This window comes from Doryrhamphus excisus, chromosome 11 (genome assembly GCF_030265055.1).
Source record: "Doryrhamphus excisus isolate RoL2022-K1 chromosome 11, RoL_Dexc_1.0, whole genome shotgun sequence".
NCBI classification, from domain to species: domain Eukaryota; kingdom Metazoa; phylum Chordata; class Actinopteri; order Syngnathiformes; family Syngnathidae; genus Doryrhamphus; species Doryrhamphus excisus.
The window spans coordinates 2,091,462-2,119,430 of NC_080476.1; the positions used below are offsets into that span (position 1 = coordinate 2,091,462).

A 27,969-nucleotide genomic window follows, 5' to 3' on the forward strand; every position below is an offset into this window, starting at 1 on the left:
AGTAAATTGTGGACGTTTTAGTCCAAGAAATAAGCCAGTTCCTCATGGCTTGGTGCTGCCATTGTCTGCAGCAGTGGCCCATGTACATGGTGGACTACAGCGGCGTCAACATGCAAGTTCCTGGCAAAGTCAACTACTGAACTTCACAGACGAATGTTGGGCCCAAGAGATGGACTCCTGTCACTGCGTTGAGAACAATCTCCAGGTGGACAATTGGTGGAGAAGGTTTGTTACAAGGCGGCCGATTGCATTGCGGATGGTAATAATTTTTGTTGTTGTTTTTTCTAACTTAGCTGAAGCGTTAACAAAATATGCCCCACAAAATGTATTACTGAAACAATTACCATCCATCATACTCAAATGTTTGTACTTTTTATTTATTATATTTATTGAAGTATGACATTATGTGCAGGGATGTAAAAAAAAAAAAAAGTGTGGGAAAGTGATCATAACACTCACACCTTTTGATGCTTGTTGCTAGGGGACGCCTGTGAGTCACACATACAGTGGAAATAGAAAGTAAGTGATTTTTAGATTTGGAGCGCCCCTGCAAGAAACAGTAAGTCAATAATATTGCAATATGATTGGTTTTGCTTAACATTTGTCACTCAACACAAATTAGAATTTTGGGTGCCTAACCAGATAAATTGTGTATTGCCATAGTACATAAGCTAATGGTAAAGAACACAATATATTCATTAGGGCCATTTTGACTCCCAACCTTTATTAAGGTTTATTTATTTTAAAAAAATGTCCTCCTTTTTCTTTGGAAATTTACTGTATATAGACAGGTTATGTGTCACTTCATTTGTGAATACATATTTTAGTATTAACTACAGTTTTTTTCTGTTGTCAATGTGTACATCATAAAACAATGTGAAATGCGGTCGCTCCCAGGACCGACTTAAATTACTGTACACAAACAAAAGATCACAAAAGATCCCTTAAGATATTTTTTCCTTACAGTGCATTCCTACAGGTTATATAGGTCACTTCGTTTTTAGAAAGGTGTTTTACTTGCTCCTTTTTTACAGAAGGAAAAACTTTTTACTGGACTTGCTTTCTACATCCACTATATGAAAGTTGCTCACAAGCAAGTGTTGGGAGGCTACAGTATACGCAGCCTTTGTATGTTAGCGCCATATTAACATGTATATGTCATTTAACAACAACAAAAAAAGAATGTATCACATGAAATGAGACAACTAACCCCCATTTAAAGATGCTGTACCTTAATGCCAATTAGGCCTTTTCAACAATAAAAAATGTTGCCTTGTATTGTTGGCCTTCTTTCCTCATGTGAACGTGAAATCAAACGAGTGGAGTGTCTTGACATGAATGCTTTTATTGCAGGCTTCTCAGTGTTAGTGCTGCGGTACAGAGAGCAGAGAAAGAACTCATGTGAGTACAGGAGGTTGATTGTCACGATGTAGAACTTGCTGGAACTTTTCTTTAAATCACAGCATGTTTGACCTTGTGCCTTCATGAGAAACCTCCTCATCCAGGTTAGACTATACGCGGGTACTTTTCTCTTCCTGACTATTCATTTTCTACATTTCAATGACTTGACACCAAGTATTGCCGCTTCTCATTAACATTAGACGTTGCTTTGCTACGCTTTTTTTTTTTAATTGCATAACCAATTGAAGTCGACTGCCCTTTACTGGAAAACACGGCAGGTAGATGTCACAACTAAAGTGCTTAATGAGATTTGTATCCCCGTACTGTCGCCATGGCGACTGAGTCAGAGGGCAGGGGATGCGGACGAAGCCTGTGATGGACAAAAAATGGAAAAAAAAAAAAATCAAATAGATGATTGGCACTAGCTGCTCCTGGAATACAAGCAGGAATGTATCCAGCGCCATCTTGTCACAGAAAGCCTTTTCATTCATGAAGCCCCCTTTCATGGCGCAGGAGTGGAAGTGTTGGCCTAGCTGCTGCAGCCTGGGCCGGGGGCTTTCAGGCAGTCCTCGGTGATGCCCTGAGAGGCCAGCTCAGACAGAACGTTGTCCAGATAGTTGGGGTCTGGGAAGCCATGGCCCGACAGGTTGGACATCATCTCGGTCTTGTGGTGGATTCCGTTCCACACTACCGTGTCAGGCTCCCCAGTCGTGCTCGACGTCCCCACCGTGAAGATGAGGCGCCGCATCCACGCAACCTTCAGCAGTTCCAGCACCTTTGGTGACAAAGGCCCCGTCCCGTGTGTTAGGAACAGCAAAAAACACGACAAGCAAGTCCATGGACAAAACAAGACCAACCACTACAGAAAAGAAAGCCTTGCTGCCATGACGGGCATGAACACCTTGGCTGCAGGGTGGAGCGAGTGTTTACCTTCCTGCCTTTATCACTGTCTGGCAGGAAGCAGAACCGAGGGAATCCCCGACACGTAAATGGCTGCCCCGGGTTGGGATGCTCTGGACCCTGCACAACCAGGACCAAAACCAGGACATGGTGATGATACCAGATTGTGGTTCTTATCAAAGAGATGATTCCTGGTCTAGCCCAGTACCTGTATTCCAGGTGGGATGCTGTAGATGATCTGGATGGTACCGCAGTCTGGGTGTCCTGGCAGCGCCTGGGCGATGCTGTAAATTTCCATCTTGCCTTTTAAAGGCTGCGTGCCCGTCTTCTCGCCATAGATGGTCTTACAGGACGGGCACTGTAGGCTGCCGTCCTGAGGGAGGATACGCACACAAAGACAAAGAGTGATTGGACCAAGCTGGAGCTTCATAACGGGTTCTGGCTTCCATGGGTACCTTGGTGCCATTGTTGTACATGGCCAGCATGCAGAGCATATGCAGGGTGTGTCCACACTTGATGAATTTGCCCACAGCGTCGGGCAGAATGCTCTGGGCCCCCTCCTCGGCCGGTGCTGGGGTCTCGTAGCCGGATGGATTGGACAACTGATCCATGCAGATAATGCAGTCCTACCATCGGAGACAAATGGACGGCTGAGACCTTTAGCATCAAAAGAGTCATTTTGTCTCCTCTTCCAGTAAAGAAAAAATGCACAGCTTTTAAACTTTACAAACTTGTCATCTTTTTCAACAACAGAATTAAAGTGCAATTGTAGGCCAACTTGGAATTCATAAAAAAATTGAAATATGAAGGCTTTTTTGAGTTGTTTCCATGTTTGTGAAAAATGAAAAGCAAACATAGCCAACATGAACATAAAGAAGCATTAAGTTCACATATGTGCATATAAACCTCCGCTCTCCTGGCTCGTATGGCTTCCCTGTGTGACTTTAGTACCAACCCCCATGATCTGATGCTGTGTGACATAACGCAGGTGGCGTCTTTTGCCAGCTCTTTTGTTGATAGCAGTTTCCGTGTTGAAGGAAAGGCAAAGCAACATTTTCTTTCGCCTTCAACTTTTCCCCCTGAAATGCAAGCTTTCTACAGACGCCAATGGAAATGTCAGCTTTCTGTGTGAAAGTCAGTGTTGCTGGGTTGTGTGATGTGGTTAGAAGTGAGCGTTACCTCATCTGGCACGCCGGGCACCACCTCCATGTAGCGCTGGATCACCTCTTCAGCTCTCTGGCTGTTTGCTGCAACAGGAAATAGCAAAGAGATTATTTGGAAAGCCACACTAGTCCGACAACGCTAGCTCTTCTTGGATCCTTCATTTCAACATCATCATTCCTTTCTGCCTCGTGTCCGCCTACAGGAACCTTAAAGTTGCATACACACAACAAGTTGGGGGCAGGGCGGCAGGCGAGGACAACAAACATGCAGAGATTGGAACACAAATGGAGGGAAGTGGTGATGCATTCAGGTGACACATTGGAGAGCTGGACTGGATCTTCAAACACAGACAATGCTTCCTCCAGCCGCCCTTCCCTTTTACAGGGGCGGGTGGTACGGCGGAGGGGAGGGGAGAACTGCTGCCTCCCCGTTTGAGGCTCGCGCTCTGCATGAACTTGGCACTCAGATTTTGGATTTCCAGTCAGATCAGGATTTTGGTCCCCGGGGCACTCCAGGGTTGCCGCCCACTGCTCTTCTGGGATGGCTTGAATTTAAAAAACACATGTTTGTACATTTATCTAATTTGTGGTCAAATTGAGCTACAAAGAGTCAACTCTGACATGTTCGAGCTCCCACCTGGCCCGTCTATAGAAAATTGATGAAAGGATGAGAGCAGCAAAAAGCAACATGGCGGGGACATGAAACACACGAGGCAATGGGATGGTCCTCCAGGAATGGATGGTATCTACCTCTCCTGTGCTGTCTCTTGGCTCTCCTAACTGAACTGCTGCTGCTGCTGCTGCTGGGGGGCTTGCTGGGCCTGCTGGCGGGGGGGAACGGGACGGGAAGAGGTGGGAGAGAGAATTGCTGCGAATGCTGCTGTTGTAGCAGCGGTGGATGCTGATGCGGTGGCGGTAGTGGTGGCTGTGGTGGCGGAGGAGGCTGCGGGAGGGGGGTGGTAGTGGCGAAGTGCACGCCAAGTCCCACTGCTGACATCAATATGGAGGCCATGCCTGGAACGGGTCAGGGGTTTGAGGCAGGGGAGGACAAAGCGGGGAGGGGGTGGGGTAGGGTTCAGAGCCATCAAGAGCAGAAAGGAAGAAATGAAAAAAGGCTAAGATGGAGCAGCCACTCACTGCGAGCATAACAACAAAAACTACTTTCAATACATCCTTTTCATTTCTTCTCGTGGTGCAGCAGAAGTATTATTCGAATCATTTCATTCTGGTAATCAGGTGAAGCAATTACCAAAAAATATATTTTTACTTTTTGTTTGTTCAATAGGACTGCACAGCCGAGTGGTTAGCCGCAGGCCTCACAGCTAAGAGACCAGAGTTTGATTCCACCCTCAGGCATCTCTGTGTGGAGTTTGCATGTTCTCCCCGTGCATGCGTGGGTTTTCTCCGGGTACTCCGGTTTCCTCCCACATTCCAAAAACATGTTAGGTTAATTGGCCACTCCAAATTGTCCATAGGTATGAATGTGAGTGTGAATGGTTGTTTGTGTTATATGTGCCCTGTGATTGGCTGGCCACCAGTCTAAGACAGCTGGGCTAGGCTCCAGCACTCCCGCGACCCCGTGGGGATAAGCGGTCATAAATGAATGAATTTGTTAACATTTATTTCCCCTTTCTCAGTAGAAGTTGTATTTTTTCTCTTGAACTGATGCTAGGAAATAAAGCATTGATTGAAGCACAGCAAGCTTTATATGGATGGTTTTTTTTAGCACTTTAAACGATAAAGACATGAAACGTTACTCGAAAGTCTGCCTGTGATGTCATCACCACCAGATACGTGGTGATCATGGAAGTTGTAGAGGACCTGTCAAATGCCTCTTTTGCTCACTTCGTCCAGTATGCACATTTAACTCATCTGGCCTTCTTTGAAACTCCTTTTCGTGACAATTATGCAGTATGTAAGTAAGTAAGTTAGGAGGTGTGTTTGTTTATTATTATTATCCATCCATCCACTTTCTGTGCCACTTGTCCGCACCAGAATCGCAGGTGTATGCTGGAGCCTATTACAGCTGACTTGGGGCAAGAAACAGGGTTACACCCCGGACTCATCGATATTCCAAACAAATTAAATGCAATCAATCGAGAACATGGGCTCTAATTGCGTGGCGCAGTGCGAGGTGGCAGAGCGTGGTACACCCCGTGCTTTGGTTATTTGATCATCTGGTAGACTGGGCTGCATTGAGATGGGCGCACCAGCGCACCACATTGTCAGCTTGATGCAGTGAAGGTTTCATGACAAAACAGTGCGCCAAAAGGTGCACGGCAGCTCTGACCAGGTCAATTGTCTGAACAGGCGAAGCGCCCCCTGCGCAGTGGTAAATTGGCTGACGGGCACAGTGCACACACGTCACCAAAACCTCAAGTTATTTCAATGCAATAAACAATGACAGCAACCACTATTTAATGTAACCGTCTGAACCAGCATGGATGTTTTTGTATTCATTGTCCCATCAAAGATGTCATGCATAATGAGAACTCAACCTGACGGCAGCTGAAAGTATGATGCCAACTAATGAATTCTCACCTCTCAGCCAACCACCAACAGCCACGGTATTCCTTTCTGAGCATATATTTGGCATATATCTCATGAATATCATTTGAAGAGAACAAAAAGAGAAAAATGGAGACGCTTGTTGAATAAATGTAAGTCAGTCAGAATTGACCTGTGATTGCTCATATTTCGCCGTTTTAATCCCTATTTGTAACGTGATCTGAAAAGATGGAGTAAGATTACACTCAGCTGTGTTAAAACCTCTCACGCCTTCTCTGATTCCTCTTTGCCACTTGCTGTGCCGGACTGCAGCGCTCATGAAAATTGCTAAGTGCGCTGGCCACACCCCGTTGGCGCCCGGTCTACGAAAATAGAGCCCCATGTGTTTGCGGATCCTATCATCATCAGCCATAAAACAGGTGTTTTGTCATAGACAAATTGGAGGCATGTTAATTACGTGTGACGAAGACATCATAGCATGTTTTTACAGCTCAAAAGCCTGTCTACTGACACAAGAAAACCAAAGCAGAAGATAGAAGTGGCACACAAACACCAAATCCTGCTCATCCTGATTCCTGAAAGCTGCTGCAGCGTGGAGTGAGAAGACAGGTGAGTGGTTTACCTGCGAGGGCTGAGCTGACGCTAGTGGACCCATTCAGCTGCACTGGGACGGAAGGAACGCTGCCGGGAAATAAAACACAAGTCAGTTAATAATACAATTAAAAGATTTGAAAATACTTAACATTGCCTTATTAATTAGCTTGGTGATCAGCAAGGAGACCAATTAGGAGCACCTGGCCCAAATCAAAGACAAAGTTTGGAGTTGTAGGAGTGTAGAGTTTAAATACCCTATAAAAACTTGGGCCGACAAATTCTTATCATTTTTAATCACGGTTTTCAAATGAATCCATCATGATTAACTGTCTTATCATATTACCATATAATTTTCCTATGTATTTTAGCAAAGACTACATTTGGAATACAGGACGTGAGCAATGACTATTGAAGTGAACAAAAAAGATCAGCACTGCCAATAGAGCATGGAGGGACTGCTGGCAGAAAATGACAGTGTGTGTAAATGCACACGTTAATGCTGGTTATTAGGGCTGTCAAATGATTACAAATTTTAATCGGTTGCCATTACATTTATTACTAGTGACCCAAGTGCTCTGCACCTCTGAGTGTCGGACGTTACTGACTGAGGGGAAGGAACGCTAGCATCGAGAAGCCTGAGCTGGAAGACCCGCCCAACTCACTACGGTCTCCAGGTGGGAACACTTTGGCTTCCCTGTTAAAATGGATAAATCCAAAGTTGTGTGTTGACGTTGTTACACGGCATACCATACCCGAGTATGGTATGCTGCAGGAAACACATCTAGCACTTCAAAGGCATCATCCGGTAGTTACATTACATCTATGAGAAAGAAAACCAGTAGTAGTACCAACATCGATAACTTCAGCATTTAAACAACTTCTAGCAAGCGACTCTGGCCAAAGCACACATTGTTTTGGCCACCCTGAAAATGGCAAAGATGCATGCTTATCAAGCACAGTTTAAATTGAAGGCTATCAGCTACGCGGAACAACGTGGGAATCGGGCAGCCACAAGAGAATTTAAAATCAATTCATCCATGGTTCACAAGTTCAGGAAGCTGGAAAATTAGCTCCAACAGGTCAAGAAGACACAGCTGAGTTTCCATGGAAACAAGGCCAGGTGGCCAAGGACAGCTGGGAGAAGCATCTCTACAGTCACCATTCGACTAAGGGCAGTAACGCTAGCAGAAAAAATGAAAATGTAACATTTTCAAGGAGGTCCGTCTTGGTGCTTTTGGTTCATGAAACGGTGCCATCTCTCCATCTGCACAAGGACTACAGTGGCGCAGCAACACAGCAGTGGGATTACAGTGAAAGGCTACCCATCTTCCGTTCCTACTGCAGCAAAACGATTGCCGACAAACACATCCAGCCCAGCCACATCACTAACATGGACGAGGTGCCGCTCACTTTTCACATCGCAGTGAGTCACACTGTGGACAAGAAAGGGACCAGCACGGTGGCGATATGTACAACAGGGCACGAAAAGTTGACTCTTACTGTTGTGCTTGGCTGCCATGCTAATGGACAAAATCACCTATAGTGATTAAGGGAAAGACTCTGCCAAAAGAGAAGTTTCCAATCGGAGTTATCATTAAGGCAAATTAAAAGGGCTGCATGGGTGAGGACATGATGAAAGAGTGGAGGTGTAAGTAAGAGACCAGATTTCTTTTCCATGCATCACTGTCCCTGTTGATCTGTGACTCCATGCATGCTCATCTCACAGCCGCTGTGAGGTGCGGCAAATGAACCCTGGGCTTGCTGTCATTCCGGGAGGCCTGACAAAGGAACTCCAACCGCTGGACATCGGTGTGAACAGAGCGTCCAAAGTAAGGCTGTGAATGCCGTGGGAGCGAAGGATGACAGATGGCGAACACAGTTTCACCAAGACTGGGAGGCAGTACTGGTCGAGTTACGCCACAATTTCTGGATGGATTGTAGATGCTTGGGCTAACGTGTCTGCTTGCACTTTTCGAGCTTTTGCAAAAGCCTGCATCATTTCCGAGATGCCGCACAGAAAGGGACTCTGACAGTAATGAAAGGGAACCTTGTGTGTTTCATGGATCTAGCTCAGCTGTTCAATTCAGACACACAGGATGACAACTCAAAATTCAGAAGATGTACTTAAACCTCTTAAAACAATCAAAACCATGATGAGAACTGAAACAAGAGCTTCTCCATGATAATCCCTCTGAAAACTACTGTTCGCCACTCCATGGCACCAAAACAAGTGGACAAACCTACTGTGAGAGAGGTCAAGCTAGCAGTAAAAAAAAACAAAAAAAAAAACACAACAACAACCATGTCGTTCACATTACCACACAAATGAAACATTTCAATATGAGCGCAAACTGTCTGAAAAGTGCTGTGATTCCATAGGCAAACATTGCTGCAGTGTGAGCGTAACATATGTGCATTGATTGATTTCATTGGAGTTTAAAAAGTAGTGTACAATATTTCAAATCACAGCCATTTATTGATGTTTTTGAAGTATATTGAGGTAGTGGGGTGATTTATAGTATAACCAAGCTAAGAAAAAGGACAATAGCTGACATAGCAAAAGTACCACTATTTTGATTTCAGAATCGACTTTAGAGCATGAAGGAGATGATATCAAAGTATCAATTTACTAATTTTCATTAGAGGCGTGTGCTCATGAACGCATTTGTGGCAATTTCAAGGATTTTGTGCGGTGGCAGCCAATATTATCTCAACCAAATGATTCAGTGCATGAGATTAAGAAGAAAGATGGTAAAGATTTTAGAGATGGCAGTTTCGAGACAACTTGTTGCCATGTCTGTTCCAGGCTACGTGTTGGAAGAAGGACTTGTGAGACATGAAGAGAGCTGCTTCGCCAACACCTTTTAATATAATTTTTGAATGAAAATAACAACTTTGCCTACATCAATGAGTACCTTGTAAGGTCTTGGTAAGCACAGCAATACACGCCTCTCCATGACGTATAAGTCTGATATACTGTATGCCACACGACCTTTCATACTGAAGTTGCATCGCATACGTATTGGATTTATATCCACATCCACAATGAGGCCTGAGTCACATTTAAAAAGATCAGAATTGTGCTGTTCATACTGACATGAAAAAAAACAGAGATTGCATATGAGCAGAGAAGTCGGAATTGACCTGCAGTGTGACTTTTTGCACAAATGCACAAATCTGGACCCCGGATTCAAAGACTTTCCTCACAAATAAGATGAAGAGAGACAGAAAATAACCTCATGACAGAAATGATGACAACCACAGAAGAATACTATTATGATCTAATACCCTTTTTTGTTTTGCAGATTGAGGAACTGTTGGATCTTCCTTATCTCCACAGACATCATCCACCATATCACCTCTAAGACGTTTGTAACCCCAGGCTCACACTGAATCTGTTGTGGCGCTGGTTCTGATCCAGTCCGGCTTGTGAGTGTGCCACTCACACTGACCCCAGTAGTTAGTGTTTGGCCGTACGTCCACACCCTGAGCTAGTGTGAGCCGACAGGGATTTCAATCTTGCGGAATGCTTCCAGCGGCCACAACAGAGCTGCGATGGATTCAGTGCGAGCCCGGGGTAATGACTGAACACTTTTCCAGAGACAGGTGGGAAGTAGTAAACCCTCTAACCCTGTTGGAGCATGTCAGTAAGTACAGAGCTTCAGGGTGCCTTCTCCCTGAAGCTGGTCCTCTTCTTTGGTGGAAAGGCAATGAGGCCACATACCCACAGTGGAAAAACTAGCAAAGCGTTACATAAGCGTATACCAGCTACCTCTGTTTCTAGTGAGCAGTTTTTCTCCACACCTGGAGATATTGTCACTGCAACCATATCTGTGCTTTCTCAGAACATGAGGATAAGTTCATCTTTTTTGGTCAAAAACTTTAAACTTAAAGAGTTACATTTGTCATATTCAGGCTGTTGCTAACGGTTCAAAGTTTACAATTTTAGTTTGTTGATTTGGAATTTTATCACAATATTTAAAATTTTATAAAGATACTTTGGACAATGTATTTCATTATTTTATATTTAAACCTAAAACACTCAGTCTAAGTTATTTGAAATGTCACAAAAATGGGGTGCATGTTTTAATTTTAAAAAAGTTCTGTTTGGGTTTCAAAAAAAAAACAAAAAAACATTTTGTTCCTTCCATTTTAGCTGTGTTGTCATGAGCAATGAGGGGTTGCAATTTGTTTATTTACACCACAAGTACATGCATAATAAAGTTGTTGTGATGTTCGGAGTGAATGTCCCTGAATGAATCTTACGTTCTTGTTATGTGAATGAAGTGTCATACTGAGGAAGTGTCATATTGAGGAAGCAGGCTAAAGCTTACACCGTGACACCAATCATCTGTTCATGGAACACCTTGAATGGGGGTTCATTAACAGGGGAAATTATTGTGTTATTTGTGGGAAATTACAAAACTATATTAAGTAATAAAAAACAATCACTACATGCACCTCCAAAAGTTTGAGCACACCTGCAGGTGCTCTGTTGTGTAAATTAACAAGCGGACATGAAATGAGGAAATGGTAACTCAGTCTAACAAAGGTGTAAAGAGACCAACCTTAAGCCATTGTGACTGGAAGAGCTGCCTAGAAGGGGTGTGGCTAGCTGGCTAGCAGATGGGGGTGGAGGCCAGGGAGTCCCCCAAGACATCCCCCCAACAGAAAGGGGCCTGCGGGGGTAGGGTGAGTATACCGAGGTCGGGTGAGCGGCCGTTGCCCTGCCTGGTCCCTGAAGATTGGGCCGGTTCAGGCTGCCCGATGAGAAAGAATGCCGTGTACGGCTCGGCATGGGCCCTGTGCCGCTGTGGCTCAGACACTGTTGGCAGGAGCAAGCCAGACTGGCTGAGGGGACGGCCGTGGGGCCCGAGGGTATGGCTGGGGGTCCGAAGGAGGCCAGCGGGTAGGGCAAGTTGCACTGCCGCCGCACCTGCCGCCTGAAGCCTGATGATTTGTTTACTTGGGTGAGCGAAGTGAGATCCACAATGTAGTTGTAGCCGTGCGGGCCCAAGTCAGCCGTGCCTTGTCGGGCCTGGTAGCTGTGCTCCAGGAGGATGGAGGTGCGGGTTTCGTACGGGGTCCATGCGCCTTCGTCATTAGCCCATTCCCAATAGACGCCACTGCCTAGGCCTGAGGACTGGGCAAACAGGGAGCGGCGGACTGATCGCGTCTTTCCTAAGAACACAAAAAATGACATGCATTTTTAGGTATTTGGGGTAGTAACTGGAACTATTTAAACTTGAAGGCATTTTTCAATGAATGGCTTTAATGAAAGACACTTCCGGCTTGCTAATTAATCCACAAGAGCAGGTGTGTAACCATTCGGATGACAACAACATGCGAACTACCTTGTTTGACAGGCCTTCACATCTCAAAGCACAAAAAAAGACTCATATTAAGGTACATTTAAACTCACCTGTGTCTTGCCTGAACTGTTTCAAACTCGGCACGTCGATGAGATAAGGCGACAGGCTGGGGTCTGATTGTCCGAGGCAGATGGTTGTGGTGCCGGGCGCGCCGCCTCTGTGTCCTCGCGGTGACAGGCACCGTTCGATGTAGGCGCTCACTTGGCCGCTGTAAGGCCGCCAGTGGCCCTGGTCGTCCTGCCATTCCCACACAGCTATCATGGGTTGGGACTGACTCACGGAGCCGGACGGGTTCGCGGCGGAGACCGAGGGCCCGTTCCTGGAGCCGTTTACCCTGGCACAGGAACCAGACACAATCGCCATAATGGGCCCCGGTCAGCGTAGCTTGATGCTAACAACAACTAGGATTTGCTTCGCTCTACGAAGAAAGAGTGAGCTAGCTAGGCTAAGCTAGGCTAGGCTAGCTGGGTTCGTTAAAGAACACCATGATGAACCCTTTAAAATCCCCTCAATTGCACCAGACACAACTCCGAATGATGTTGAAACGAGTATTCAAGCGCATATTGGCAAAAATGTCGAAGCGAAGAGCAAAGCTAAGCGTTTGGAGTATTAGCTTTGTGACAGCAGTGTTGCCAGGATGCTTTTCGACCCTTTGCTGCTGCCTTCATGAACAATCAGACAGTTACTGATGATGACCAGGAAAGGCTGTTGTTGAATGTAAGCAAAATATCACCTACTTAATTCTTCGATTTGTTTACACCCATGTACATATATTACTAATATTGTATATTTAACGATACAATATTTTTTCAATTGTGCGACATCGCGTGCTCGAAAGTAAGTCCTCGTATTTCAAATTGCACTCTAAGGCAGCATTCTTCTTCTCTCATAACAAACGGCTTTATTGTTCAACCCAACCTGCTTCGGATCGCTACCAGCCTTTCTGCTGCCCTCAGCTGGTCCAAAATGAGTATGACACAATAATATGCTGAGGCAAAGCTATTCAACTAAACTGTTCTTGAAAAGCTAAGCCCCCCCCCCCCCCCCCCCCCCCACTCGTAGAGTATTCGTATATATAATGTCAATGCAATACACACACGTATCCACATACAATAGATGTGTATACCTTGAAACACTAGTTACCTGTTTATTCAGGTGAGTGTACAGTAAATCGTCTTTAAAATAAGTCAAATTGACTGTCAACAATTTTCAGATGCCAGCAGCAGTCTTCTTCATTCTCATGGCTGTCAACACACACAAGATTGGCCTGTCATGGAGCATGTTTCATGGATGGATGCATGGATTGATGGAGGTAATAATGTGAGGAATGGGAGTTCAGGTGGAAAGAATGTGAGGGGGACTCATCAGGTGTCACCTGACAGCTGCTGGTCTAAGGAGTTTAGGAGATTACACAAAAATGTATGCACCTGCTTTTTCTGGAAGATTCTTTGCGACTTGCTACAAGAGTATTTTTTGTCTCTGCACAGCACAGCATTAATCACCGCCTGCACAGACATCATCTACCCAGAAGGTAAGATACAAGCCTGTCAGCATAGAAATGTAGAGTGGTTAGCTTGTAGGCCTCACAGCTAGGAGACCGGAGTTCAATTCCACTCTGTGTGGAGTTTGCATGTTCTCCCTGGGTACTCCGGTTTCCTCCCACATTCCAAAAACATGCTAGGTTAATTGGCCACTCCAAATTGTCCATAGGTATGAATGTGAGTGTGAATGGTTGTTTGTCTATATGTGCCCTGTGATTGGCTGACCCCGCCTCTCGCCCGAAGACAGCTGGGATAGGCTCCAGCAGCGACCCTCGTGAGGATAAGCGGTAGAAAATGAAATGTTACATATTAATTCCTGTAATATAGCATTTTTGTAATTATGTTACTTTATTCTTGTATTATTATAACTTTTTTGATTTTTTTTGTAACTTTTTTAAACCCACCTTTTTGTCATAATATGAATTAATTATTAACTTTATTCTCATATTACTACTTTTTTCCCCCTCATAGTATTTTTTAATTCCTCAAATATATTCACATTTAAAAAAATTGTAGTATGCCATTTTTTAAATCATGAACTTTTTTTCTGAGTATGATGACAATTTTATTCCCATATGACATTTTTGTAATTTTTACATTTAAATATAAAATTTTTGCGTTGTCAAGTTTGCTGGCTTGACTTGGCCCACTATTTTCTTTTTTCTTTTAACTTTGAGAAATACTTTAGCTTAAAAAATGACCTGCTGTTGCACATTTTGTCAAGAAGGTAAGAGTTGCTGAGGTGGGACATTTTAAAATATCCTAATTTTCCACACCGCTCGTTTTCCAACCAGCTTGCCTTCGTAAATAGAAGCGATGAGGGCCGAGCCCTTGCCCCAGCTGTGGTGCCATTGACGTTAATGAGCCCTTCTCTGCATTTCAATGTAACCTTTCACGGGTCTTCTAAGGTGATATGATGCACAGGATGAGGATGGAGTGATGACATGATGAGCTCCTGTCTTGGGAGTCAAAGAAGGAGAACAATGTCCATTGTGTGGTGGCTCTGTGCCTGCATGACAGACATCAATATGAGTCAGGTTAACTGCTGAGAACACAACTTGTACTGCTGCATATGCCAGCACGGGCCATATCAAGGTATTAGCTTGGTTTGATGTGATGCTTCAGCAGCTTGTCAGCGCTCGTTATCAGCATCATCTATCAGGAGACCACGCCCACAAGAAGAAAGAGGGATGACAGGGCAGACCAAAGGTGGGAAATGTGTTTACATGTTTCAAAATGCTGTTGAGTCTAAATTTACTTTTTTACACAGCGCTGCTGTGTAAGATGTTTTCCTCATAGAGTTGCTCATTCTGCAGAAAGTACCAGGCACCTTATTTGGGGTAAGGTGTTTATGAGGTGGTGGGGGGCGGGGTCTTTATGTATGTACCATAAATGCACCAAAAGACGCCTCTAGTCTGTTCATTGCGGAGCCTCCCATAGATGCATGGTCTACAAAAGCAAATACGCTAGTGTCAACTCACCAGCACTATTCACTTCCTTAGCGCTATTCCAACATTGGTTCTGTTGCTTCTGTGTTGTTCAATGTACTGAATCATTAATGATCATCTGCTTGCCGCTGGCATCCTACAGAGGAAAAGCCGTTTTTTCTGCTTTTTGAAAAGTTGGATGTTCATTTTTATGCTCTGCTGAATGAATGAATCCGACTTTTACAACAAAGGGTAAAACTTTGAAGGAAAGGCTGCATTAACTTTGCATAGAAATAAAATGTAAGAACATAAATGTTTTTCAGTTTCAAAAAATAATTGGTTATGCACATCGAACTATAATAACATGTCTTGTGAGTCATCATACTTCTAGTTCCGGCTACCATTTTGTAATGTAGTACACTAGCCTATTTGTTATCCCTTGTGTGGCGGTAAAAAACGAAAAATGAATATGAATACAAATGAAACTGCAGGAAATGTTTGTTGGGCAGAAATAAATTACGGTCACTGACCCTCTGGCAGTCACGTTCATGTCTCAGCATCTCAGAGAAGCCAAATGTCATTCATGCTGTATATGTTGGCCCTGTATGTTGGCGCCATCTTGGAGGTATTGGCTGCATATGCTCCCTTTTTTTCATGTTGACATTTCTGAAATGTTTTGCTCCTGGGTTTGCTTTTGCTTCAAACTCTGCTGTAAACGTCAGCTTCACAGATGCCACTTGTGCCTCGCACACTGTGTGCTGTCTACTACAACACGCTGATCTCAGTCATGGTGAATATAATAATCATGAAAATAACCACCTGTTAGGACGCTATTTTCAGGAAATGTAGTAAAATAACATAACATATCCTAATGCACCACATGTTACGATATCAAATATGCAAAGTACTCGATGTGGAGATTCCAAAGTTCCTCTAAAGGGATTTGGTCCATTTCAACAAGGATGTTTTTGACGTTCATTAAATAAAGCTCTCCTCAGTTGTACTTAGACTTGCATCTTCAGAACGTAACACACAATGCTATGATGGACAAAACACACTCATACACACTCATACACACCGTAGATGTCAGCACTTTTTGAGCAAAGCTTTCAATCAGAAGGAAAATGAATTATGGTTTACAAACCTCCTGTTTCCATGGCGCGTCAACACGCCACATTCACACCTCCTACTAGGGCCACGAAAGTCAGCATTTCCCCACTTTTTTATGTTCTGCATGAATGGCACTGACATAGAAATGGGCAAGTATACCTAGTAAACTTGTGCACGGATACAGAATGTACCGTGTAGGACACAGTTGAGGTCACATTAGAGCCGAGCCGAGCCGATAAAAGCTGACATTTTTCCATTTGATGTCTGGAGAAATATCACAGACACAGAATTAGGGGATGAAGTTGACCCGGCAATGTTCTGCCTTCTTTTTTTTTTTTTTTTTTTTTACATCAAAACCAAAGTGAACACACACACATTAGTTATTAGTTTGTTTGTTGTCAGCTAGTAATAACATTTGGCACGATCAGGTCATTGTAATCAGGGCTCTACGTTAAAAACAAAAATGACTTGCCCATAGGGAATCCTTAAGGTGAGAACTACTTGCCCGAACTTGCCCCATGTAAAATGAAAAGTGCCATAATGATATCATATATCAATATATGCTGATAATTCATCAGATAATAGTACTGATGCATTGTATTTGGAGGAATGTCTGAAAATTTGTGGAGATGTATTTAACATACATCTCCACAAATTTTCAGACATGCTACCTTACACATCATAGTCGTAGTAAGTAGCGATATTTATAAGTTGTGCACCACAATTAAACATTATTGAATAGACACATTTGTGTACTAGTAAAGTGTTTTTAATCCAGAAAAAAAAGCTCAATGGTCAAACAATAATTTGTGAAGCAAAGGTGAGAAAAATACACAGAGAAATTGAACCGATAGATTCTGCAGCTTGTGCAAAATCAGCACTTGGTATTGGATCTAATGGGTGGTGTTTCATTGGGACCACTTCAAATTGTCACAGCAATGTGATTCACTCACCTGTGTCATCATTTGATTTGCTGCCGCTAATAAAATACTTGTTTAGGGGGCACTGGTTCATCACTTTTTGCTCTTTTCCTTCACAAGTTGTTGAAGAATTAGACGATGTTGGCAGGAACGCCATGATAGATGTTTTCCTAGTAAAACGATCGCTGATTGGTTGATCGTGAACAAGAACGGGTGTGGGTAAAACGCGGATTGTGGATTACGGACCGTGGTCTAAATAAACGATTCTGATTGGTCCATTTCAAGATTTGCAAGGATTGGTTTGCAAATTACCATCGGAATTACGCAGTCCGTGTTTTACCAACACCCAACAAGAACCGCTTTAAAAAAAAACTCTTGGCAGTACGGCATGCTAAAGTGCACTTGCCCGACGGGAATATTAATGATTGGATTTACTTGCCCGAATTTTGTTTTAACTTTCCCCGGGCCATTGGTACATCGTTATTGTCGAGCCCTGGTAATATTGCTTAAATATTTCTAGGATTTCTTGCACTCCCCAAACACACATAATAACTAGAGAAGCACTCACTTAGAGAAGACCTCCGCCAAACACCATAGTACTTCCCATATTGGGATTCACACCAAAATAATAATCATACAATTTTTGGATCAGTGATTAGAAGAACGTGTTGGAAATTTGCAATTTATTTTTTCCTAGTGCTCTGACCATTTTTTGTGGAGTTGTATACCCAAATGCTGAAAACAATCTTGTATGTTAAATAATGTAATGGTAATGGTTTCATCAATGGAATAGATCACATCGTCATCCACAGTTCCACATGTCCAAAAGGAGTAGGAAGAAGCAAAGCTTATTAAATCCTACCCGTCCACCTGTTAGTTTTACAGTCTGTTACTGTTACATTTGTTCATTTTCTGCCTTCCTAGTATAGTTTGTTTGGAAATATAAGGTGATGTAACCATATAGTGGCCAATGGTAACCATGATGACCAACAAAATAGTGATATATAATAACAATAAAAACAACATGCCTCTTTCAAGACTTTTAATCCTTTTATTAGGCAAACATCAACTGCTTGTATTGTTTCTTGGCTCATCGTTGTGCATTGTTTGATTTCCTTACTCAATCCATTCCATAGTTTGATTCCACATACTGAAATGCTATGGCTAGCATAACGTAGTCCTAGCATAGAAGTGTTTCAAATTTACTTCTTCCCTGAGATCATATTTCACCTCTCTTGTAGAGAAGTATTGGATGACATTTTTAGCTAATTGCTTATTTTTAGCCTTATGCATTATTTTAGCTGTTTGAAGATGAACTATATCAGCAAGTTTAAGTATTTGTCATTTTAGAAATAAGGAGTTAGTATGTTCTCTGTAGGCGGCATTATGAATTATCCTTACTGACCTTTTTTGCAGTACATTTAGCGAGTGAAGATTGCTTTTATAGTTATTATCCCATATTTCCACACAATAAGTAAGATATGGTAGAACCAGAGAGCAATAAAGAGTGTGGAGTGATTTCTGATTGAGAACAAATTTTGCTTTGTTCAATATTGAAATATTTCTGGCCACCTTATGTTGTATATTTGTAATATGAGGTTTCCAGCTCATATTTTCATCTATTGTGATCCCAGAAATGTATTTTCCTTCACCCTTTCAATGTCTACACCGTCTATTTGTATTTGAAGAGCTTGCAACCAAAAGACGCTAAATTTTTGACTGATTTTGAGAAAATCAATGATTTTTAATTACGCACATATCAATCTATTTGGTCATCAAGTCTATATTGCAAATGAAAGAGCTATCAATATAGGTCATAAAAATGCATGCTATAAAAATCCTGCACACACCATGTATTTTATATATATATTTTTTTATTTATTTTGTTTTCGGATTTAGCGCCTTTTGGCTGAAATAAATTTGAAGTCACCTTTAACTTCTTCAACGGCATTGCTGTAAAAGAATGTAAGGTGCTTTAATGTGCTATGCTAATAAAATAATTACAACACAGAAGCCATTCTCAACATACAATACACCCCCCCACCCACCCACACACACACACACACACACACACACATGCACTCGTTCACCTTCACACATTACAGAAACAAAATGTTATAACCTACCACTAGTACACTGTTACTGATAAAATGTTGTTAAGATATTATAGCACACATTAACATCATTCACATTCCATGATGATCAGCTTTAACACAACTCAACATACCCAATTATACAAGACAATGGTACAAGACATGTCATACATTGAAGGTGCATTCAACCTGTAGGCTGCAGTAGAGCGACACATGAAAAATAACAATTTGCAGACAATAATACAAATTGTATTAAAAGCAGTGCTCATATTTGACTGCACTATGAAGGTGACGGTGACAAAAATCATCTCATTACAAACTCTTTACATTGTATGTTTTTTAGTACAAGTAAAATAATGTTTCTCATGAAAGTCGGAGGTGTCAAGGTAGAGACATGCCTTTTATGGCGTAAAAAACACTTCCATGTTACAGAATACTGTAAAAACACAATTTGTGTTGTCCTGAATTGCATAACATACTGTAACTATCATATAGTTGATACTGGCTTTCTGTATGTGCAGTGCCAATTGTATTCTTCTCTCTGATTGGTCAGATCATCAATAGATGGGAAACTTGGGCCAATCAGAATAAAGAATAAAGAAAGGGATTTAGCTCCTTTTGGTTGAAATCTGAAATGGAAATAGCGCCTTTTGGTTGAAAGCATAAATTTCATATCACTTTTTTTCATATTTTTAAAAATGATTTCAAGACTAAAATATGTGATTTGGATACACATGACAGAGGTCTATTAAACTCACGAAGAACATGCAACTTAGTGAAAATTGGATTTAGCGCCTTTTGGTTGCAAGCTCTTCATTTGCTGGTGCGTGTCCTTTCTGCTGTTAGCAAACAGCATGATTTTAGTTTTACTTAGGTTCAAGGACAATCTATTGTTATCAAACCATCTTTTTAATATGACCATTTCATCTCTGACCTTCTTAATGATTTCTTCTGTGATTCCTGATTGACTAGCAAACTCACCTGATCTGAACCTCAGAGAATGTGTGGATTATTGTCAAGAGAAAGATGAGAGACATCAGACCCAAAATGTAGATGAGCTGACGGATGCTATCAAAGCAACCTGGGCTTCCATTACACCTGAGCAGTGGCACACGCTGTAGTCTGATGCAGTCAGTCATGCAAAAGGAGGCCCAACCAAGGATTGAGTGCATGGAAATGAACATACTTTTCAGGATTCTGAGATTTCTGTTTAAAATCTATATTTTTTCATGATCTTATGTAATATTGTAATTTTCTGAGACACTGCATTTTGGGTTTTCATGATCTATAAGCCCGGTGAAGAAGGTGAGCAACATTGCAGCATCATTGCAGGAAGTGTGTGGGAATTCCAAAAAAAAAAAAAAATATTGACGACAGAATTATTTTTCCACATTTCAACTTTATTTCTCTCAACACTCGGCGAGACCTCCAGAGATGTGCCTGGATTCAGTGAATGGCAGTGATCGCCACTTCCCTTTCCTGGATGGGAAACAATGGAGGCTGGTATCCATATGCTGCTTTAAAAGGGGACATGCCTGTAGCCTTGCTTTCCAAGGAGTCATGGGCGTACTCGAACCAGGGGAGGTGGGCTGACTATGCTGAAAGGTGCTGAAGCGCAGGGCTGCCTCCAAGTCCTGGTTCGCCTGCTCTGTCTGGCCATTGGTCTGAGGGTGATATAAGGCAACAGGCTCCCTGATGCCCCCAGCGCCCCGTAGAATGCCTTCCAAACTTGTGACGTGAACTGCGGTCCTCTGTCTGACACAATGTCCATGGGAATGTCGTGTAGGCGACAACGGGTCTCATCAGCAGCCGCGCAGTTTCCAGCGATGATGGGAGCTTGGACAGTTCCACAAAGTTAACCATCTTGGAAAAGCGCTCTACGATAGTAAGAATAACGGTGGTACCGCAGCATACCGGAAGTCCAGTGACGAAATCCCGGGCGATATGGGACCATGGGTGGAGGGGGGGGCAGCGGCAGCGGCTGGAGGAGACCTGACACAGGGCGGTGGGAGGACTTTCTTCTGGCACAGAAAGTACAGGCTGAGACAAACTCCTCGATGTCTAGTGAGCCACCAAAACCTCTGGGCCAGGGCGATCCGTGTGTGTCAGGCCCTGGATGACAAGAGAGTTTGGAGGAGTGTCCCCATTGAACAGCGTTTCTGGGGGACACCCCTCTGGTATGGCTTGTTCCTGCACGGCATCGGATACCCTTCTCTCCACTTCCCACTGGAGAGCTACTAGCACCTGGGCTACAGGTATGATTGTGTTTGGTGCCCTGTCCACCTCCACGTGGACAAGATCCTCAACAGGGCGTCCGGCTTGATGTTGTGGGGAGCCGGTCCTGTAATTAATGCTCATGTAAAAGCGGACCAAAACAGTGCCCGCCTGGCTTGTCATGGGTTAAGTCTCTGGACGGTCCTAATATAGTCCAGGTTCTTATGGTCGGTCATGATGATGAATGGCTGGTTAGCACCCTCGAACCAATGCCTCCACTCCCGATGGCCAGCAGCTCTCTATTGCTCACGTCATTGTTCCCCTCAGCTTGGGTGAGGCGACGTGAGAAGAACGCACGTGGGTGGAGTCTCTGGTTGACTGCTCCCACTCCTGTATTTGAGGCGTTGACCTCTACAACAAATTGTCAATTAGGATTCAGTTCTAAAACATGAAGCTTAATAAAGCTGCCTGATTTTAAAGCTCCTCTGCCTCAGGGGTCTGTTTAAAGGGACCCTTACAGAGACCCTTGGCAGAGGTTCTGCCTTGCTACTCTAGTTGCAGATAAGGTGCCTGTAAAAATGAGCAAACCCCAGGAACCTCTGTAAGTGCTTCTCTGATATAGGAGACGGCCACTCGACCACCACCTTCATTTTGGCGGGGTTGGCACGCAGCTGGCCCTTCCCCACAATGTACCCCCGGAATGATACAGATGTGGAGATGTGTTCCAAGTGGAACTGACATTTCTGCCTTGACAAGAAGGCGGTTCTCAAAGAGGTGTTGGAGTACCTGACGAACATGGTGAGTGTGTTCCCTGAGGAGGTCTCTGGAAAATGGTAAAGACAAGGTAAACAAAGCAAATATGAATCATATCTCTGAGTACGTCATTAACTAGGAGCGCAAACACGAGGCCGTGAGAGCGGAAGGTGTGTTGCAGTTTTATACAGTTCTTTATTTAACATTTGTTAAATATCTTCAGCATGTAATCACCCTGGAGTGACCAAACAATAGCATCGCCATGTCACCTTTAATAAGATTACACACACATTTCCTCTTTGCTGCGCGAAGAGCTACATTAAATTGTCAGTAATTCCTTCATGCGCAAATGAAGAACAAATGTACTATTTCATTCAGGCGTGCCTCACTGCTGCCTGCATTGCATTTTCTTTTTTTTTGGCTCAGTTGATGAGGCACAATGCCACGAAAAGGAATAATAATAAACGGTGAGCAAATAAAAGCCTAAATGACTGAATTCCATGACTTCTGGGCAGCTTTGGGGGATAATGGCATGGCCATAGTCAGATGGAGGGAAAAGAAGAAAACAACAGATGCAGAGCTAATAGTTTTCATCAACTCACACTGAAAACCTTTTGAATCAGCGAGATTCTAATTAAGACGCTTTTTATTGTCACACACTCGCCAACTGTCACATATTTTACTGGCCTCAGTATGACATTTGTCCCACCGTCTGAGAACATGTACAGGATGGTGATGGGAATTGAAGACTCTCTAAATTGTGTTCAACAAACCGCACAGTGCAGTTCGGTAGTACGCATTCTTTGGCATTTCTATTTTGAAATATACCAAAATATCTGATATTTTTCCCACAGTCTGACAAACAATGTACAGTTTGTTAATTGCAGACTCTAGAATGTCTTCAACGTTCACAAGAACATTATGTTAGGTTGTTGGTTTGCTTCAGTTTAGTGTAGCCCATATTCTTTGACATTTCTATTGTAAAAGATCCAAAAATGTCCTTTATAGCATCGTGTAATGGACAAACAAGGGCATGTGAATAAATCTAAACTTATTGCTTCACTCTCTTTACTCTAGAGCAGGGGTCGGCAACCTTTACTATCAAAAGAGCCATTTTACTCCCTCGCTCACTGAAGAAAAATAGAATGGAGCCTCGAAACATAATTTAACAGCAGAATATAGGGGCTGCATAGCGGTCGAGTGGGTAGCACGCAGACCTCACAGTGAGGAGACCCGAGTTCAATCCCACCCTCGGCCATCTCTGTGTGGAGTTTGCATGTTCTCCACGTGCAAGAAATGTGTAGCAACATGCTCACATCCAGAGCAAATTGCGAGTCTCCCAAGATTTTGATTGACTGCCAGATTTGGAGGGAATTTTGGGGTATCAAAGTAGTTCAGAGTTGATCAAGTACTCTTGCTAGTATATGGCCTCACAGAAAGTCAGATTTATTTCAAAAGTCATTACAAAGATGCATATTTTCCTCATTCGGGTGTTAAAACAAATATTTGAGCATTGCAAAGGGAGCCACAACAAAGAGGCTGAAGAGCCACATGCGGCTCTGGAGCCGTAGGTTGCTGACCCCTGCTCTAGAGTAACTCCATGATGAAGCTAGCACCCGATCCAAGATAAAATTAGATGACATCAAGACTTTTTTCCCAGAAAAAGGCAACCTGGCTAGACGGGTCTGTTGTTGCCACTTTTATTTGTCTCTTACAAGGTGACTGCACTTGATATTTGTTGTCGCCTCTAGCACAGGAACGGCGGTTGCTATCATCAACACGTGTTTCCGGAAAAATTCCTCAGGGCTGCGTCTGCTTTGACACCGAATGTTTGCTTTGACAATAATAATTGCAAAAGGGAGCAGAGATTTTTGGGCCCTTGCAGATCATTCATCGTCACTTGAAACGACAGTCCTACTGACCGATGGATGGTATGCCTGTTTACAGCTGATGAAGGACAAACGTGTTTACATTGTTGATGTCACATGATAACATGTGCGCGGTCACCTCTCTTGCAGCGTACATTAATTCAAGCTTGTTAATGTCCACTGAAAGCTGATTGGCTTTCCCTCATGTTGTGTGTTGATGCTGACGCTGGTAAGGCTTAGTCATTTTGGCAGCTCTTTGACATCTTTGTTTTTCTGCATACAAATGTGTCCTTGGAATTCTACTCTACCACCATTTTCGATGCAAAATAGTGTGTTTTGTTTCAGCAACTTTTAGTCATGTGATGCAGTATGTTGCTGTCTCTTGTACTTTTATATTGAAAAGGTAGTATTCACATATGCTGCTTTTCTTCTGGCGCTATGTTCTATAATGTGTATAATTTCCCTGTTGTCTGACAAGGACAATGTGCTGATGTTACCATAGCAGCCCATAACTCATTAGGCATTGTGATAAGAAAAGAATCCTAATGCCTTCCACGTGTTATGATGTGTACTAGGGTGTTGGGGATATCGTGCAAAAAAAGAAAGAGATTACTTTTGCACGAAAGGGACATTGCATGTTACATAACGAGGAGGATTTGATTTTTTACCTGTAACATTCGACAGCTTAGTTGTGTATGGGGGGGGGCTGTATATTGATATTGTATATTGAAGACGTTTTTACTCCACAACAGGTTCAGCGACATGCAATGGCCAGTGATTCACTGACTCATTTGGATGTTTTTTTTATGCTCATAAACGTTGCAGGATAACAAGAAAAAAATAATAATAATTCACTTTGGTGATAAATTTTGTTTTCATATGTTTTACTCCCATTTATTTATTTATTTGTGTATTTAATTGGAAAACATTTGTGTTCTGAGATTTTATTTGTACATGAAGTACAAATGTTTGTGGTTTTGAGTGGTTAGCATGTTGGCCACAGAGTCAGGAGGTCGGGAAGACCTGGGTTAGATTCTCTACTTGGGCATCTCTGTGTGGAGTTTGCATGTTCTCCGCATGCCTAAGTGGGTTTGCTCCGGGTCACTCCATATTGTCCATAGGTAGTCAGCTGTGATAGGCTCCAGCATACCTGTGACTCTTGTGAGGAAAAGCGATGGATGAAGTACATGTACCCTATTCTTCTCCAGGGAAGTTCTGATACTTTGTCGCAAACATCTGATGACCTACTGTTGGAGACATTTTTTTAGCTGGATATAGTATGTACAGTGTAATCCTCCATCTTGGCAGTCAAATGAATATAGCAGAGCATAAACATATCTTTAAGGCATTTTGACTTGCTGCTAAATGTAGCTCTAGCTGCCACTTTTGTTGTGTATTTCAATCAAATAAACACTTGCTTTTCCTCTCGGCAGTGATAAGCACCTTCCAGCTCACACATGCCCCATACCTTCATGGTGGGTCGGAATACTGCAGGGCCTAATTTCTGTTTATTTTATTGTGTGATGAACAAGAATAATGATTCGACTAAAGACATGTAAAAAGTAATAGTGTAGAATAAATGTTTCTCCAAACATTAGATTGCAACATGCTAACAAACGGGAACTGCCATCCCACTCTGTGCAGTTTTCTCAGATGGTAGGATGGGCTTGCTCACTAAGCCAAGAGGAGATGAGACTACAGGTGAAGCAGAGGCTGCCTCCCCTGACCGTGCATCACTCAGCAGATGAGTCTGGTATAGTCCTCCCATTCTAATTGCAAATTTATTTTAAAGCCACCCAACAGTACATTGTATAAAAGGGGACAGATAAACAGTGAGGGACAATAGCATCTGTGACATGCCCTGGGATTGGAGTCTGGATGAGGGAAATAGGGGAATGGAAGCGAGAAAGGGGGTGAAATGCAGCAGCGGGAACGTCTACTTCATTGTTTGTGTAGCGCTGAAGGGGCCAGATAAGCATCCAGAGAAAGTATAGCTGTTTTCTGGTGGTGGAACCTGCTTTGAGAACCAGGGGATGGTCAAGAACAGAGAAACACACCGTTGCTTGCTAAAACAACATTGTTTTTGCTTGCTAAAACTGCTAAAACTACAGTATGACTCCCATAAGAAGAATCATAATAATCAAATTGTGCATATTTTTGCCTAAATTAAGCATTTCCAAGCATAAAAATGGCTAAAAAAAGTAGAATTCTACATTGGCCACTAGGCGTCAATAATTGTTCGGTGAGTCAAGCACCATACTTGATCACCGGAACAACAGACTTTTATTGCAGGTTTAAATATATATTATTTATGTATATTTAAGATCTTTAACAGGCAAAATAATGGGACACTTTGACTGCACAAACACAAGCACAAGTTTTGTTTATGTCTTACATGGCTTCTTTTCTTTGATTATATATACTATATTGGGTACTACAAACATAAAGGTATAGGGTTATGTCATGGATAAAGGGGTCGTGTAATGTTAAAAGCCACATTTAGATGATCAACACTATGCCACTTCTATGACATATTCCAATTATGTATAAGGAATCACAGAAATTGACGGTCGGGTCTGGAACCAAATAACTGGGATCAACGACGGCTTACCGCATATGCTTTTTGACATATGTATGTATATATATATATATATATATATATATATATATATATATATATATATATATATATGTATATATACTGTGGATGCCCTCTCCTCGTTTGACCTCACAAGTCAAATTGGGTTGTAAAATTGGGAATTCAACCAACCTCTCCAAAGTTGCATATAATATCTAAACACATTTCAACAGATGAAAAAAAAATACTCATTGAATTCAAGTTCTGACGCTGTTACTAACCCATCACAGGCATTATTTAACCCCACTAACCTTGGCATAAGAGAAAGACGAATAACATTAATATTACTCCAGGAATGGAAAGCAGCTCAGCTTACTAGAATCATTAGTTCCACTCATCTAATTAATCAAATTTTGTAACAATGTTAATTTAATAAAGCATCCCCACTTCAGGAAAATCAGACTGGTGGTGGCAGACCACTCTTCAAGATTAAATTTTGGTCTTTGAGGTGCCTCATGTTGCTGTCCCTAATACCAACAATGCAGCAAAGCCATATCTGGTTTGTAAAATAAAAGCATGGAGGCTTGTTCTCATAAGACAAGTCTCTAAATCAGTCAATATAGTCTGGTTAGGGAGTGTAAACAATCACAATAAAAGTCTAAAATATTACCTCAGTTTTACTCAGCTTTCGGTCCAAACCATCCAAAGCATACCGTCCCCCAATTTTTGTGTAATTCAATAATTACATTCATTCATTTTCTACCGCTTATTCTCACAAGGGTCGCGGGGGTGCTGGAGCCTATCCCAGCTGTCTTTGGGCGAGAGGCAGGGTACACCCTGGACTGGTCGCCAGCCAATCACAGGGCACATGTTCAATAATTACAGAAATTGAAATTATTATTCTAATCAGTAACTTTCAAAAATAAGGAAAAAATATGGTCATCCACCTCAAATGCATTTGATTGACACCAAAACTGTGGTGTGAGGAAGATTTTGAGTTTAAGCCTCGTTCTGCATGTGGTACAGCCATGATAGTTACATCCGTACATGATAAATATACGATTAACCTAAATCAAATACATAAATGGACCACACGAGTGGTTAGCATGTTGGCCACACAGTCAGGAAATCGGGAAGACCTGGGTTCGAATCTCTGCTTGGTCATCTCTGTGTGGAGTTTGCATGTTCTCCCCGTGCATGCGTGGGTTTTCTCCGGGTACTCCGGTTTCCTCCCACATTCCAAAAACATGCTAGGTTAATTGGCCACTCCAAATTGTCCATAGGTATGAATGTGAGTGGGAATGGTTGTTTGTCTATATGTGCCCTGTGATTGTGATTGGTGTACCTCGCCTCTCATCCAAAGTCAACTGGGATAGGCTCCAGCATACCCCTGGGACCTTAGTGAGGATAAGCGGCATAGAAAGTAGATGAAGGAAAATGAATAAATGAACACAGTGTGTTTAAATTCACATTTTTTAATTTTATTTACATCATTGTGCCTTTTTGCTTTTCTGTTCTCTATAGTGA

The 27,969-nt window shown here is 42.6% G+C and overlaps 3 protein-coding genes across 7 annotated transcripts in view; 2 read left to right on the forward strand and 1 right to left on the reverse strand.

Annotated features, from left to right (window-relative positions):
• gtf2ird1 (GTF2I repeat domain containing 1) overlaps nt 1-2,425 on the forward strand; it is a 31,121-nt gene extending 28,696 nt beyond the window's left edge. Inside the window, exon 28 of one of the 3 annotated variants that reach the window (XM_058088320.1) lies at nt 72-2,425. In XM_058088320.1, coding sequence (XP_057944303.1) covers nt 72-140 — 69 coding nt within the window. In that variant the 3' untranslated portion in view covers nt 141-2,425. The remainder of the gene's footprint in view (nt 1-71) is intronic. The other 2 variants (XM_058088319.1, XM_058088318.1) reach the window with 2 other exon arrangements.
• dtx2 (deltex 2, E3 ubiquitin ligase) lies at nt 1,330-12,712 on the reverse strand. Of its 2 annotated transcripts, XM_058088323.1 has the most exons (9): nt 11,989-12,712; nt 11,135-11,747; nt 6,595-6,653; nt 4,215-4,478; nt 3,481-3,548; nt 2,757-2,927; nt 2,510-2,674; nt 2,332-2,421; nt 1,330-2,176 (listed from the first exon to the last, which is right to left on the reverse strand). In XM_058088323.1, exons 1-9 carry the CDS (start codon nt 12,299-12,301, stop codon nt 1,931-1,933), a joined length of 1,989 nt encoding a protein of 662 aa, XP_057944306.1. In that variant the 5' UTR covers nt 12,302-12,712; the 3' UTR covers nt 1,330-1,930. The 2 variants fall into 2 exon arrangements, with proteins under 2 accessions (XP_057944306.1, XP_057944307.1); XM_058088324.1 differs by lacking the exon at nt 4,215-4,478 and having other exon boundaries at nt 11,989-12,704.
• Nucleotides 12,136-27,969, forward strand: part of tmem132e (transmembrane protein 132E) — a 402,168-nt gene continuing 386,334 nt past the window's right edge. The window contains exons 1-3 of one of the 2 annotated variants that reach the window (XM_058088316.1): nt 12,136-12,655; nt 13,152-13,250; nt 13,426-13,469. The gene's annotated coding sequence lies outside the window, so the exon portion shown is untranslated. Of the gene's footprint in view, nt 12,656-12,879; nt 12,909-13,151; nt 13,251-13,425; nt 13,470-27,969 lie in introns of those variants that run through there. The other variant, XM_058088317.1, reaches the window with a different exon arrangement.

Excerpts from the sequence above, each read along its gene's own strand:
- dtx2 (XM_058088323.1), bottom strand. The coding sequence starts at position 12,301 with ATGGCGATTGTGTCTGGTTCCTGTGCCAGGGTAAACGGCTCCAGGAAC. Across the intron at positions 6,654-11,134 it reads TCCAGTCACAATGGCTTAAG|CGTTCCTTCCGTCCCAGTGC; the intron begins GTTGGTCTCTTT and ends ATTTCCCGGCAG. Across the intron at positions 4,479-6,594 it reads CGTCAGCTCAGCCCTCGCAG|GCATGGCCTCCATATTGATG; the intron begins GTAAACCACTCA and ends GACCCGTTCCAG.